Here is a 14,523-nt window from a genome sequence, read left to right as displayed (position 1 = left end):
TTGAGGATTTTTGCATCTATGTTCATAAATGATATCGGCCTGAAGTTTTCTTTTTGTATTGTGTCCTGCTACAGTAACCAAAACAGCATGGTACTGGTACAAGAACAGACACATACACCAGTGGAACAGAATAGAGAACATACAAAAAATGCCTCAGACCTGCAGCCATCTGATCTTCAACAAAATTGACAAAACAAGCAGTGGGGAAAGGACTCCATATATATATATATATATATATATATATATATATATATATATATACATATACACTTTAAGTTCTAGGGTACATGTACACAACGTGCAGGTTTGTTGTTTCATATGTATACATGTGCCATGTTGGTGTGTTGCACCCATTAACTCGTCATTTACATTAGGTATATCTCCTAGTGCTATCCCTCCCCCCTCCCCCCATCCCACGACAGGTCCCAGTGTGTGATGTTCCCCACCCTGTGTCCAAGTGTTCTCATTGTTCAGTTCCCACCTATGAGTGAGAACATGTGGTGTTTGGTTTTCTGTCTTTGTGATAGTTTGCTCAGAATGATGGTTTCCAACTTTATCCATGTCCCTGCAAAGGACATGAACTCATCCTTTTTTATGGCTGCATAGTATTTCATGGTGTATGTGTGCCACATTTTCTTAATCCAGTCTATCATTGATGGACATTTGGGTTGGTTAGGACTCTTTATTCAATAAATGGTGCTGGGATAACTGGCTGGCCATATGCAGAAGATTGAAGCTGGACCCCTACCTTTTTGCCATATGCAAAAATCAACTCAAGATGGATTAAAGACTTAAACGTAAAACCCAAATCTATGAAAACCCTGAAGACAAGCTAGGCAATACTATTCTGGACATAGGACCTTTGTCAGAAGGCAAAGTCTTCATGACAAAGACACCAAAAACAATTGCAACAAAAACAAAAATCGACACATGGGACCTCATCAAACTAAAGAGCTTCTGCACAGCAAAAGAAACTATCAACAGAGTAAACAGACAACCTATAGAATGTGAGAAAATATTTGCAAACTATGCATCCAACAAAGGTCTAATATCCAGAATCTATAAGGAACTTAAACAAATTTACTAGCAAAAAACAAACCATCCCATTAAAAAGTGCGCAAAAGACATGAACAGACTTTTCTCAAAAGAAGACATACATGTGGCCAACAAGCATATGAAAAAAAGCTTAACATCACTAATCATTAGAGAAATGCAAATCAAAACCACAATGAGATACCTTCTCACACCAGTCAGAATGGCTGTTATCAAAAAGTCAAAAAATAAATGCTGACGAGGTTGTGGAGAAAGGGGAACACTTATGCACTGCTGATGGGAATGTAAATTAGTTCAGCCAGTGTTGAAAAAAGTTTGGTGATTTCTCAAAGAACTTAAAACAGAATTACCATTTGAGCCAGCAATGCCATTATTTAGTATATACCCAAACACAAATTGCTCTATCATAAAGACACATGCATGTGTATGTTCAGTGCAGCACTATTCACAGTAGCAAAGACACGGAATCAACCTAAGTGCCCATCAACAGAGGACTAGATGAAGAAAATGTGGTACATATATACCAGGAAATACTACACAGCCTTAAAAAAATGAGATCACGTCCTTTGCAACAACATAGATGGAGCTGGAGGCCATTATCCTAAGCAAACTAACTCAGGAACAGAAAACCAGATACCACATGTTCTCACTTATAAGTGGGAGCTAAATGATGAGAACACATAGACACATAGAGGGGAACAACACACACTGGGGCCTATCAAGGGGTGGAGGGTGGGAGGAGGGAAAGGATCGGGAAAAATAACTAATGAATACTAGGCTTAATACCTAGGCGATGAAATAATCTGTACAACAAATCCCCATGACACACAATTTACCTGTATAACAAACCTGCACATGTACCCCTGAACCTAAAATATTTTTTAAAAAAAAACCAAAATCATTATTCTTTGGGGAAATACAAATCAAACCACAATGAGATACCACAACACATCCTCCAGAATAACTAAAATTTAAAAGGTAGTATCAAATGTTGATGAAGATGTGGAGTGACTGCAGTTCTCATACATCGTTGGTAGGGATGTCAAGTTTCTTCTAAAGCTGAACATAGACCTACCTAGTTTCATTCCCTATTCAAGAGAAATGAGAGCTGTGTTCTGCCCGCTTCCAACAACAAAACAAAAGACTTATAAAAGAATGCTCATTGCTTGATCTACGATAGCAGAAAACAAAAACAAAACTTGGAAACACCCAGGTATCAATAGGAGAATTGATCGACAAACTGTGATACAATTATATGTTTATTGCAATGGGATGAGTTACTGATACGACAGCATGGATAAATGTCAAAAACAATATGCTGAGTAAAGAGGCTAATGAAGAAAGAGTACGTATTATTTGAGCCCAATTATATGAAGTTCCACGACAGCCAAAACTAAGCTATAATGATAGAAATGAGATCTGTGGCTGCGGGGGTTAGGTGTGTGAATAAGATCAACTGGGCGTCACTTTCTGGCATGATGGTTATGCTCTGTGTCTTGATAGGAGTCTCGGTTTCATAGTTGTGTGCATCTGTCAAAAGTTATCCACTGGTACGTGGAAGATTTATGTGTTTCACTGTATGTAAATTTTACCTTAAAAAAGGAATCGTAAGCAAATGTAAAATGCTAGGTAACCATAGGTTGAAGTATACTGATGTCTGTAACTTTGACATGTGTCACAAAAATAAGATCGATTGACAAGAGGGATGGCAGACGTGATAAAGTGAATGATGCAAAATGTTAATTACAGGTCTGCGTGCTGGGAATTTGGGTGTTCACTGCAAGAAGTTTTAAACTTTTTTGTATGTTTGAAATTTTTCTTAATTAGATGTTGGTGAAAAAAATTAAAGAAGCAGGAACAACAACAAAAGCCTCTTTAGTGGTTCCCCACTGCTTACGAGATAAGTTCAGGCCCCTCAGTCTGCTGACATGTTCTTTCTGCCCTAGACCGCCAGGTTCCTGTGATCTCCAAACATGGAGAAAGGCCAGTAGGTACATATGCCAGTGCCTGCAGATGACATTCCTCGGTCTAAACTGCTTGCCTTCCACCATGTAAATTCCCAGTCGTCCTCAAGCAAGTGCTAAGTTACCCATGCTGGAGATCCCCTCCTCTCAGGAGGCTGCCCCCATCTGTGGTCCTGTCTCCCTGCCCACTCTCCGCCCTGCAGCACAGCTTCCATCTCCTGCCTCTGGGCTCTCCTAGAGCTTCTGTCACTCCGCTGGTACAGGATAGCACATGTCATTCTGAACCACAGCGGGTGGTGTTTATCTTTTTTGCTTCTGCTAGACTGGGCTTCCTGTGTATCCCTGACACCTCCATGCAGGTTTGCTGGCATGAGGACTGTGGAGCAAACACCCAGCTTTGCTCTCTGCCTTCTCTGTCACACCTCCCTGTGAAGGCTAGAGTGATACTTTTGATTGGCAAAGCCAGGGTGAGCCTGCTGATCGTCTGGGCCACATTACTGGTGGGCTCATGGCATGACCTGCTGCTTTCTCCTGGAACCTCAAAGGAGTGCGAGAGCCAGGGCCCACCACATCGCTAGCTGGGGAAGTGTGCACTCTCATAGTAGGTGAACCCTGTGTCTGCTCTATAAGCCCAGCTTTCCCCCACATGAGCTCTGGGATGATTTCTGTGAGAAGGGAAAAGGGAGAGAAGTAACACGTAGCTTCTGTGTGGCCTCAGGTCATGTCCTCTAACTAGTACACAGAAGCCCTGCTCTTGAGGGTGCTGCTGTACTTTAGCCTCTTCATCAAGCAGATGCCTTACCTTTGATCTTTCTCTGGCTCCTTACATCTGTTCTCAGTTGGTAAAGAACCCGGAGGGGAGGAGAAGCGGGGAGGGGTGTTATTAGCACTCCCGGATCACCCTCACTGGCCTGTTGGTCAGAAGACTCTTGATAAATTAACACAAGGAACCAAATGGGGGCAAGGGCACTGCTGGCTGGGGAAAGAGGCCATTTGCTGCTTTCCTTTCTCCCTATCCCCAGAAGGAGAGTCTTCTTTCTGTGCTCCTTAAGGATCCCCTAAGCAGTGTCTACTCCATTGCTCGGGCTAGGTGTTTTACCCTCTCCTTCATTATCTGCAGACCTTTCCCAAACTTCTGAGTCTGCTCAAAGCTAGAGTTTTCGTGACAGCTCTTTCAAGGGTGCTACTTGGGGCCTTGGGTTGTACGAAATGGATGTCTTCACGGTGAACCTTGTGTCTGCTCCAAGTGCAAACCCTCCATGCACTGCAGAGAACACCAGAAGGAGAGGAGCACTACCTGAACTTCTCCTTCAGGGTCTAAAGGTGAAACTTGCTTTGCAGCACCCAGCATTTCACTGTACTGATTCCTTTCTTTGGATCACCACCTCCTGGGTTTAGCAGCCCATATGCTGGGCTCACTCAGCTATACACTGCTTGTTCATAACTACTGTGGGTTCACAGGGCTGAAACACTGCCTCATTTTTCTTAATCAGAAAAAAATTATTTTGAAAATGTTAGAATCAAATTGGGCACATTTTTACACCAAGAGGGCATTTTTTTTAAGGCCAAAGCATGCAGTTCTTAAACACTGAGCCAAGACTAAAAACCCTCCTTCTAAAGACATACAGACATTCTCTTACCCATGTGTCTGGGTTGCATACAGAGGCTATCTGGAGATGTCCCCAAGTGTGAAGTGTGAACGCCCTCACTTGTAGTTCACAGGGTTAAAGGGGATGGTACTGACTATGATCAGTTGGTTGACTGTAACTTTGAGTATTAGTTCCCTCCAAATGTAGCCTGTTGATCCCGGTTTTATATATATATAGAGAGAGATATACTTTAAGTTCTGGGATACATGTGCAGAACGTGCAGGTTTGTTACATAGTTATACACGTGCCATGGTGGTTTGCTGCACCCATCAACCTGTCACGTACATTAGGTGTTTCTCCTAATGCTATCCCTCCCCTAGCCCCCTACCCCCTGACAGGCCCCGGTGTGTGATGTTCCCCTCCCTGTGTCCATGTGTTCTCATCGTTCAGCACAGTGTCAAAGTTCATCTGTGTTGTAGCACGCACCAGCATTTCCTTCCTTTTTATGGCTGAATATTCCATTGTGTGGCTAGACCACATTTTATCTATCCATTTACCCTCTTGGGTTTTTGAAGAAAACATTTCTCTTCCATTTTCACTGTGTTTACAGTCATTGTCTTCAAGTATCTGGGCCCTCTCATGATCCCTTTCTGTTATGGACTAAATGTTTGTGTCTCCTGAAAATTCATGTGTTGAAACCCTAACCCCCCCAGTAGGATGTTATTTGGAGGGTAGGGCCTTTGGGTGACGTGAGGTCTTGAAGGTGGGGTCTTTGTGATGGGATTAGTTCTAAGAAGTGATACCTGAGAGTTCTCTTCTTTGGACCTATTTCCACATTCATTTCAGCTTTCATAACATGTAAAGAAATAGGATGTTTCAGATGTGAGGAATAGCTCCCCAGCTCTGGTGTTCTGTGATGTGAAGAGACCCACTTGCTCCCTTAGACTCCCCTTCCCCAAACACGTACCTGGGAACACGGCGTGAACATGGCTTTTGTCCCAGATGACCACCTTGCTGGTATCTCAGGAGCTTGACATAAGGAGAGTTTTAAGGGTCTGTATCAGATTGGAAGGGGATACCCATTATAGTACCTAGAGGGAGGGCATTCGCATCCCTGTGGTGGGGGATGGATAAAATCTGGGCCTTGGAGACTTCCTGGAACAGTGAGGAGTGCCCTCTCCAGTGGCTAGCATAGGCAGCCATGTTTTGGTAGATTTTTCAGTTCAGTTTGACTTGGTAACTATGGGGTATTTGATGCAAGATTTTCTTCTCTTTGTTTATTCATTTTTTTAAAAGTTGTTTTTATTTTGCACTTTGGCCATTTTTTTAGATAATGAAAATACATTTCTAAAATATCTAAAAGCCCTAGCTGTGTCTATTAGAAGAGTCTAGAACACTTATAGATGTCTTTAAATACTTGAACATCTCCCCCAGCAGTTATAATCTTCCTACCATTACGTTACTCTCCATGCCCTTGGCAACCAGGTGGGTCAGGCACTCACTGTGAGCCCAGGTTGTGCTGCTGTCAGAGAAGGGCAGCTCCGTGTGGTGCATCCCCGCCTCCCCCAGATGTATGGCTATGTAGGAATCAAGGCTGCCATGTATGCATATAGCATTGTCTTTTGTCTGTGAGATGCTGAGGGTCTGACACTTCCTTTGATCGCAGGGCTTATTCATAACTTTCTCACTGAGGTCATGCCTCCTTTCTACAGGGCCTCTGTAGCTATGGTGGTTGCTATAGCTAGAGAGGTTCCTATAGCTATGAGACCTGCTATGGCAGTGGTCACTATTGCTACAGTGACGGTCCCTATTGCTATGGTGTGGCTATAGCAACAGCAGCAGTCCCTAGAGTTATGGCAGTCCATACAGCTACTTATATGCATAGGTATCTATACTCAAAGCAAATTGCAGCATGTGATACACTGTGCAGGGAGACTTCTGGTCTACTAGAAAGCTACCGTAGTCTCTTTGGCATATAATTGTGAACTCAGAAGGCAGGTGGGAATACAAAACATACTGAAACTGAAGAGTCCGCCAGTGACCTGTGAAATTGCCTCTTTGAGCTCTCTCTCCAGCTGTGGGAAAGAGGGGTGGATAGATTTGCATGGGGCTTGCAGAGTTAAAACTTCTTACAAATTACATGAAAAAGACTTGTTTGTTGTTTCATGATCCAGGAAGAATCACTAGTAATATTTCTGACTGTGTGCTTGGAGTACTTTTTCTATGCATAAGTATATATTTGTAAATATTTGTGATTTTTAAAAAAATAAAAATGGGATCATGCTATCCTGAAACCATTTTTTTCATTCAATAATACACTGAATATCATTCTCTGTCATTAAAGGGTCTTGTAAAATACCATATCAGTGGTTAAATTATATTATGATATACCATAATTTATTTAACCAGGACCCTATTTTTGTACAGAGATTCCCCTCAGCTTTTTGCTGCTCTGCACAGTGCTGTGATGAACATTGTCTTAGCCAAATGTGCACAACCCTAGTCAGATAACTTTCCAGAAGTCAAATGGCTGGGTACAGAAAGCAGACACTTTTAAAGATGCGACGCTTTGAGTGGTACTGCTGAATGATATTCCATTAAGGTTGTGCCAACCTCCATTTCCACCACTAGTAAGTAAACAGGTGCCTGTTTTCTCAAATTATCACCTCCACTGGGCATTATAGTTTTGTTATCTTTGCAGATTTGTTCAGAGCCAAATGCTATCCTGTTTAAATATGCATTTCTTTGAATCTAAAAGGAAGTGAAACACTTTTTCAATGTCTTATTAGACACTCTTAAAATATTTTGTGAATTGCCTGTTTGTGTTCTTTGCCCACTTTTTTTTTTTACTGGGGTCTGCATATTTTCTCATTTCTGCATATTTCTGCATATTTTCTCATATATTTTAAGGACTCCTTTTACATTAGAGATTAGGAAGCCCTTATATATTCCATAAACATTTTATTCATTCATTCATCAGTTGATGAACCTTTGGGTTGTTTATAGCTTTTATGAATACTGCGATGAACATGTGTGTGCACATTTTTATGTGGACATATGTTTTCAGTTACCTCGGGTATATATCTAGAAATGGAATTGTTAGTCATGTTGTAACTCCATGTTTAACTTCTTAAGGAGCAATCAAACTGTTTTCCATAGCAGCTGCACCATTTTACATGCCCGCTAGCAATGTTTAGGGGTTCCAATTTCTTCACATCCTTACCAACACTTCTTCCTTTCTCTCCCTCTCTCCCTTCCCCTTGTCTTCTTTCCTTTTTCTTTTTTTGGATTATAGTTATCCTAGTGGATATGAGATGGTGTCTCATTATGGTTTTGGTTTGCATTTCCCCAATGACCAACAGTGTTGAGCATCTTTTCATGTGTTTATTGGCCATTTGTATGTCTCTTTGGAGAAACATCTATTCATGTCCTTTGCCCATTTTTAGATTGAATGATTTGCCTTTTCATTATTGAGCTGAAGGGGTCCTTTATATATTCTCAATACTAGCTCCTTATCAGATACATATTTTGCAAATATGTTCTCCTATTCTGTGGGTTGTCATTCTACTTTCTTGATGATGTCCTTTGAAGCACACAAGTTTTTAATTTTGATAAAGCCCAATTTAGTTTTTCTTTTGTTGCTTGCACTTTTAGTACTGAAGTTTTCACTTTTGATCTGATCTTTTCCATTTTCAGTTTCTGGCTTTAGGATCATATTTAGAAAGTCATTTTTTACCCCAAGCTAATAGAAATTCCTTACCCCTAAATTTTTCTATAGTGCTTTTACGCCTTCATCCACTTTATTTTTACTGGGAACTGATCTTCACGGATGGTATTGGGTTGGGTAATTTTATTTTATGCCCGTGACTCATCACCAATACCATCTTTTGCACAGTGTGCATTTTGTAAAGTAACGGGGTTCAGCCTGTGCCTAGAGGAAGTAAGCGGAGCTCGGTAGCCCAGCGTGGCTCAAAGCGATGACCTCGGCTTGGTTAACTCCAGTGGCCTGTGTGGCTGACTTCAGGTTCATGCAGTGAGAAAGGACAGAAGGATCTAAGATGACTGGCTGTTTTTTCTTCCAGATGTTTCTTAGCCTCACAGTAGTTTCAGTTCACATGCCCATCTGAGAAGACTTGCCCACAGGATGGGATCACTTTTTTTGAGGAGGAAGAGAAGCCCATTTTTGTCATCTTTTTAGGACAAGACCTCCAACAATCACAAATGGTCAGATAGTTAGGAATTGCTGGAGCTGTGAACTATTGAGCTTTGAGTCTTTTTGAAAGGCTGGGAGAGTCAGCCCTTCTGTCCATTTGTCCCTGGGGGGAAATTAGGAAGGGGTTCGACCTGTTTATGTTTCTTCTCACAGCCTGTTGCTCCGCAGTCTTGTGATATTTAAGTTGCTGGGAATCCTTGTGGCCAAGTACTCCTAAGGGAAAGGAGACCTGAGAACACTCAGTTTCCTTCTGCCTTGAGGTGAAAGAATAGGTTGAATTACTCAGAGTCCAGAAAAATGGAAGTCTAGTGACATGAATACATTAGCAGAGGATGCCATCACGACAGCCACCTCCAGCATAGCGGAGGGGACCTCTCTGTTGATCTGACTGCACACAGTGACCCCCATCTTCCTGTTGGTTATGCTTTCTCCAACAGCAATGATTGTGTGTGTGTATTTTTTTGTTTTTTTTTTTGTTTGTTTTTAATGCTGGTGCTCTTTGTTAATAACCATTCATATCCAATCAGGGATCTTTATACACTGCATAGAGCTCAAGCATTCAGCCTTAGGTGGGAACATAACAAACCTCATTTTTCCCCAAGAATCTTTTATTTTTATATATATATATATTTTTATTATACTTTAAGTTGTAGGGTACATGTCCCTAATGTAAATGATGAGTTAATGGGTGCAGCACACCAACATGAATCTTTTTCTTTTAATAGGCTTTATTTTTTAGAGCAGTTTCAGTTTCACAGAAAAAGAGAGAGGAAGGTACAGAGAGTTCTCATATTTCCCCCACCCCCACATGTGCACAGCCTCCCCAACTATCAATACCCCCCCACCCTGCCAGAGTGGTACATTTTTACAACCCATGAACCTCCATTCCTCCTGACTCTTTGATTGGTGAAGGAAATGTTGGAGCTCATTTGCCTTCAATATCCCAGGGCGGTTTCCCCTGAGAACCCCGGGCTCTGGGAACACAGTCTCCCTCCATTAATGAGTGTTCGGCCCTGAGAAGAGGGTGGCATGAACGGTGAACTCAACGCTAATTAAGGTACTGAAATGGCACCACTGGCTTGTCAGGGAGTAGCTGTCTGTGGAAGGGGTGCGTGCATGTGTGTGTGCGTGTGTGAATTTAACTCTCTGCAGTACTATCGTGTGTGATTTGTGTGACCACCACCATAGTCAATATACAGAACAGTCTGTCACCACAAGGCTCCTGACTGTTGCTCATTTATAATCATAGCCAACTCCCTCCCTCCCAACTCTCACCAGCCCCTGCCAGCATTCATCTGTTCTCCATCTCTGTGATACTTCAGATCCTTTTGAATTTCAAAATAGTGGATAAGGGATTGTGAGCCTACATTTGTTTATGTTCCAAGAGCAACTTCAGCTATAGTTCAGGCAGTGGCTACGTCAGAGACCCGTGGTGGTGGCACTCAGAGTCGGGCTGTCCCGGCACAGCACCCCACCCCACCCCCCACTTATGGTGAGGCCGCTACGTGCAGCTGCACCACCGGTAGCAAAGAGGTGAAATAGAATACTGTGTCTAAAGAGCCCGGCATATGAGGCATGCTCAGGGCAAGGGGGCTGCCATTTTAATAATAAAAAGTTCCACCTGGTGGCCTGGGCTTTGCAGGTGGTAGGCATAAGAAAGCAGGCCTCATTGCAGTCCAGTAGAAGCCTACGGGTGATCCACTGGTTGGGGTCTTGTCGCATAGGTGGGATTGGAAGGGCCAGCACTGCCATCCATCTCGCGGAGGCCCGAGCTCGAGCCTGAGCTGGCTGGTCGCTGGCACTAAGTGCTTTTGTCTTTTCTTCAGGTGATGGCCGGTACGGCAGCAATGACGACCCTGGATCTGGTGGGTTTCTGAATCCTGAGGCTCCTGTTGGCCATGTGAAAGGAAAATGAATCTCAGGACCCCAAAATCACTAAGCCAAGGGAAAAGTCAAGCTAGAAACTGCATCAGGCAAACGTGCCTCCCATTCTATTCCTAAATAAGATAGCTGCAAAGATGGAAAAAGCTGCACGCCTCCCTCACAATTTGCCTACAAAGAAATTTCTTATGGGCCTCAATATCTTTACCCTAAAACAGTTCTGTGAATTTCACCCTGGCAATATAAACTGATAGCTGATCTTTACAGAGGGAGAGAGAGCCGTCCCTCTGCTCCCCTGATACAAATGCATCTCTGGTTGCTTCCTCTGCCCGATTGCTTATGTAAAAATGCAGGTTCACTGAGCCAGACAAAATTGTGTATTCAGTGAAAGGCTGGTCAAGGACTCAAAAGAATGCAACCTTTTGTCTCTTTCTCTTATCTCCCTATGACCTGGAAGCACCCCACCTCTACCCCTGCTTTGAGTTGTCCCACCTTTCTGGACCAAACCAATGTACGTCTTACACATATTGATTGATGTCTCATGTCTCCCGAAATGTATAAAATCAGCTGTGCCCCTGCCACCTTGGCGCGTGTCGTCAGGACCTCCTGAGGCTGTGTCATGGGTGTGTCCTTAACCTTGGCAAAATAAACTTTCTAAATTGACTGAGGCCCGTCTCAGATATTTCACAGCAACTACAAGGAGACATAGTGCTGACCCACTCTGGTCTCAGAGTTGGCCTTCCCCTGAATGTTTCCAATAGATAATCATGAGGCCAATAGAGGGGTGTAGCCATTTGAAGGAAGGAAGCATGAAGATTTGGGTGCCGGGGGAAGTAGCCCAATGGGAAGCCTGCAGGGCGTCAGTCACAGAGAGCTCTGCACCATTTCCATGGCTCCCTTTCAAGCTCCTCAAAAGTGAAGTCCTTACAGAAAACGAGAAGTCCTAGGCAAATCCAAGGGGCACCATGTCTTTGTAATGCCGTAGATCTGTGTGGCATGGCCCTCTCCTGCTGGCTTGGGGGTTGGGGGCGTCTAGTAGTTTGGTGCTAGAGGAGAAGCAGGCTCCCAGGCTGCTCCCTGCGGTGCTTTGGCTCTGACCTCACCTGTCCTCATTTCTCCCCCTTCTTCACGCAGGCATGGTGGCAGAGCCTGGCACCATTGCCGGGGTGGCCAGCGCCCTGGCCATGGCCCTCATCGGTGCCGTCTCCAGCTACATCTCCTACCAGCAGAAGAAGTTCTGCTTCAGCATTCAGCGTAAGTGCAGCCACCCACTCGTGGCTAGGAACCAGCTGGCAAGGTCTTTGGAGGGAAAGGGGCCAGGACAGATCCAGATCCCTCCACAGCCTGCCTGAGACCCACTCCCAAGCAGACTTCCTGGGACGGGGGTGGAGGCAACAGTTTTGGAAATCCCTGGGGACAGATCTGGGCTGAATTAAAGTGTAAACCACCCTGCAAGAGCGCGTGGGGCTGGCCCTGATGACCTTCACCTTCCAGGGCCCCAGCTCCCAGGGGTATTTCTGTGGGGACAGAGCTCAGTGACCACTGTGATGTTTCCTTCACGTAGAATGGGAGGGACCCTGGATTGCACCCGTAGCTTCAGACCTCAGCCAAGCGGATGAGGGCCTTTGGAGGCCCTGCGTCACCAGCTCCCTCCCATGCTGCTGGCTCCCTCAGGAGCAGAGGGCAGCAGTTCCTGGGGGTTTGCAAAGCACGGCCCTTATTGCTCTGGCAGTGCCCCCATCACATCCTGAGAAGTCACTGCCTGGTGCTCTTCCCCCTACGAGCCACAAACTATATGGAATCATTAATTGCTCCAAAGAAGTAGGAATGTGAGAGAAAGAATGGTGTGGTTCCCCCCCACCCACCACCCTTTACTAGGTTTTTAAAAGACAGTTTTCATCTCATGCTGTAGCTGTGAGTCTGGAAGTCATAGACTAATGGAATAGTTACAAATGGAATCCTGTCTTCACCCATCGGCGCCCCACATCAGGCAGCCCTGTGGGGATGCTGTTGAGGGAACAAGACCTTGCTTGTCCCTTTTGTAAGCACAGATGGATGCTGTGTCACTGTTTGCTGAGTGGAGCGTGTCTCCAGTTCAAGGCTGGCAATTTTCAGTTCAAGTGACAGAATGTGACTCAGCTGTAGCTTGTCTCTTTCCACTCCTTCCTCAGCCCCTTTGATGCAATGGGAAGCTTAGAAGCAACCCACGTGGGTCTTTCCCTACCCTTGCTGTGGTCCTCCGCCCTGAAGTCTAGCCTGAGCTGAGCTTCCCAGAAAACTAACCTGGGTCCCAAGATGCTTTACTGAAGTCTCCAACTGTTTATTAATCTGACCATCATATTTGTTTGCTTCATTCTTGTAGAACATTCTTGACCAGGGCGACACACACAGCAGGCACAGCAGTACTGCAGGAGCACGTTGACATGTCAGTGCGCAGCCTGCAAAACTGTTCATGGCCACCCTGCTTGAGATCCCACGGACCCACCGTGGATCCGGAAGCTTGACTGTAGAGTGGCATGAGCAGGGAATGGGTCAGACAGAGTCCAGGGCTGGGGACTGGATTGTTTTTAGAGTTACCCTTTTCCCTCAAATCAAAAATCAAGGAATCCTCTAACTGGTGAAAAAGATGGGAATCCAACCTTCTAATTGCCTGGACACTGATATTTAGAAGGAGACATTGGGCGAGAGGGTCGAGTTGCATTTAGTGCGGCAGGGGAAGTTTTGCATCAGCCTCCTGGGCTGTGCCTGGAACAAGGAGCCCAGGGCAAACAGGTACACAGTCACAGCCCTTGATCTCTGACCGTGTTCTTATTGCATTTGGCAAAAAAGTAGAAGCCACCTAATACAGGGGTTTTCTGTACAAGAGGCCCCAAGGCTGTCCTCCGTGGGCTCTCCCTCCGGCAGGTGGATTGGAACGAGATGGGGATTCTGGGACACAGCTCAATCCACATGGCCTTCCCCACAGCCAGGGATCCTCATTTGAAACTGCTCTTTGGGCTGGGAACTCTCCATACTCGTCTCCCGTCCCTGTTTTAGAGGAGAGGGAGCAAGGACCTGGCCAGGGACACTTTGGGAGAACAACTCAGAGCATCCCGCTTGCCAGGAGAGGAGTGAAGATTTTGGATAAGCATCCAGGTTCTCAAGGTGGCCTCTTGGGAAAAGATAAAAGCCCAGATTTAGATTAAACCAGATCTGTAGGACAAAGTTAGAACTGACTGACAGAAAAATCTTTCCTGTATGACTGACTAAACTAGTTGGTAACTAAAATGTCATTGAACGAATATTTATTATTAAAAAAACTCCTACACCCAAAGATGTCCTCAAAATGGAGGCCACAGTGGCAGGGGAGGTCCTGGTGGCTGGCTAGAGGGCTTCTCCTGTGTGGACCTTTGCTGGAGAGCTTATTTGGCTGGAAGCACCATGTCAGATACATTTTGGCCTGATTTTCTGATGATTTCCCCTTCTAGGTGGCTGGGGTGGCAAGGAGGTTTGGTTCGTAGCAACAAAGTAGTTGTGAGCTCTTTGAACGAAAAGGCTAATGCCCTGGGAGCCAAAAGGTCTCACTGGTGAGGTTTGCCAAAGCTGTATGAGTTCACTGGGGCTGCCAGAACAGAGAGTCACAAACTGAGTGGCTCAAAACAACAGAAGTTGATTCTCTCCCAGTTCCAGGGGACTCCGGATGTTCCTTGGCTTGTGGCCGTATCATTCCAATCTCGGTTTATATCCTATATCCAGAATGGCCTCATCTTAACATCCTTAACTTAATTACACCTGCAAAGACCCTGTTCCTGAATAAGGCCATGTTCACAGGTTCCAGGGATGA

General features: G+C 44.7%; 1 protein-coding gene across 3 annotated transcripts in view; it reads left to right on the top strand.

Moving 5' to 3' along the window:
- Positions 1-14,523, top strand: part of CD99L2 (CD99 molecule like 2) — a 131,983-nt gene that overhangs the window by 110,156 nt on the left and 7,304 nt on the right. For all 3 annotated transcript variants that reach the window (XM_034949820.2, XM_034949818.3, XM_034949819.3), the window contains 2 exons: positions 10,646-10,684; positions 11,835-11,954. In XM_034949820.2, the coding sequence (XP_034805711.1) occupies positions 10,646-10,684; positions 11,835-11,954 (159 nt within the window). The remainder of the gene's footprint in view (positions 1-10,645; positions 10,685-11,834; positions 11,955-14,523) is intronic.

This window comes from Pan paniscus, chromosome X (genome assembly GCF_029289425.2).
Source record: "Pan paniscus chromosome X, NHGRI_mPanPan1-v2.0_pri, whole genome shotgun sequence".
Lineage (NCBI taxonomy): Eukaryota > Metazoa > Chordata > Mammalia > Primates > Hominidae > Pan > Pan paniscus.
This window is presented reverse-complemented; position numbering and strand designations above follow the sequence as displayed.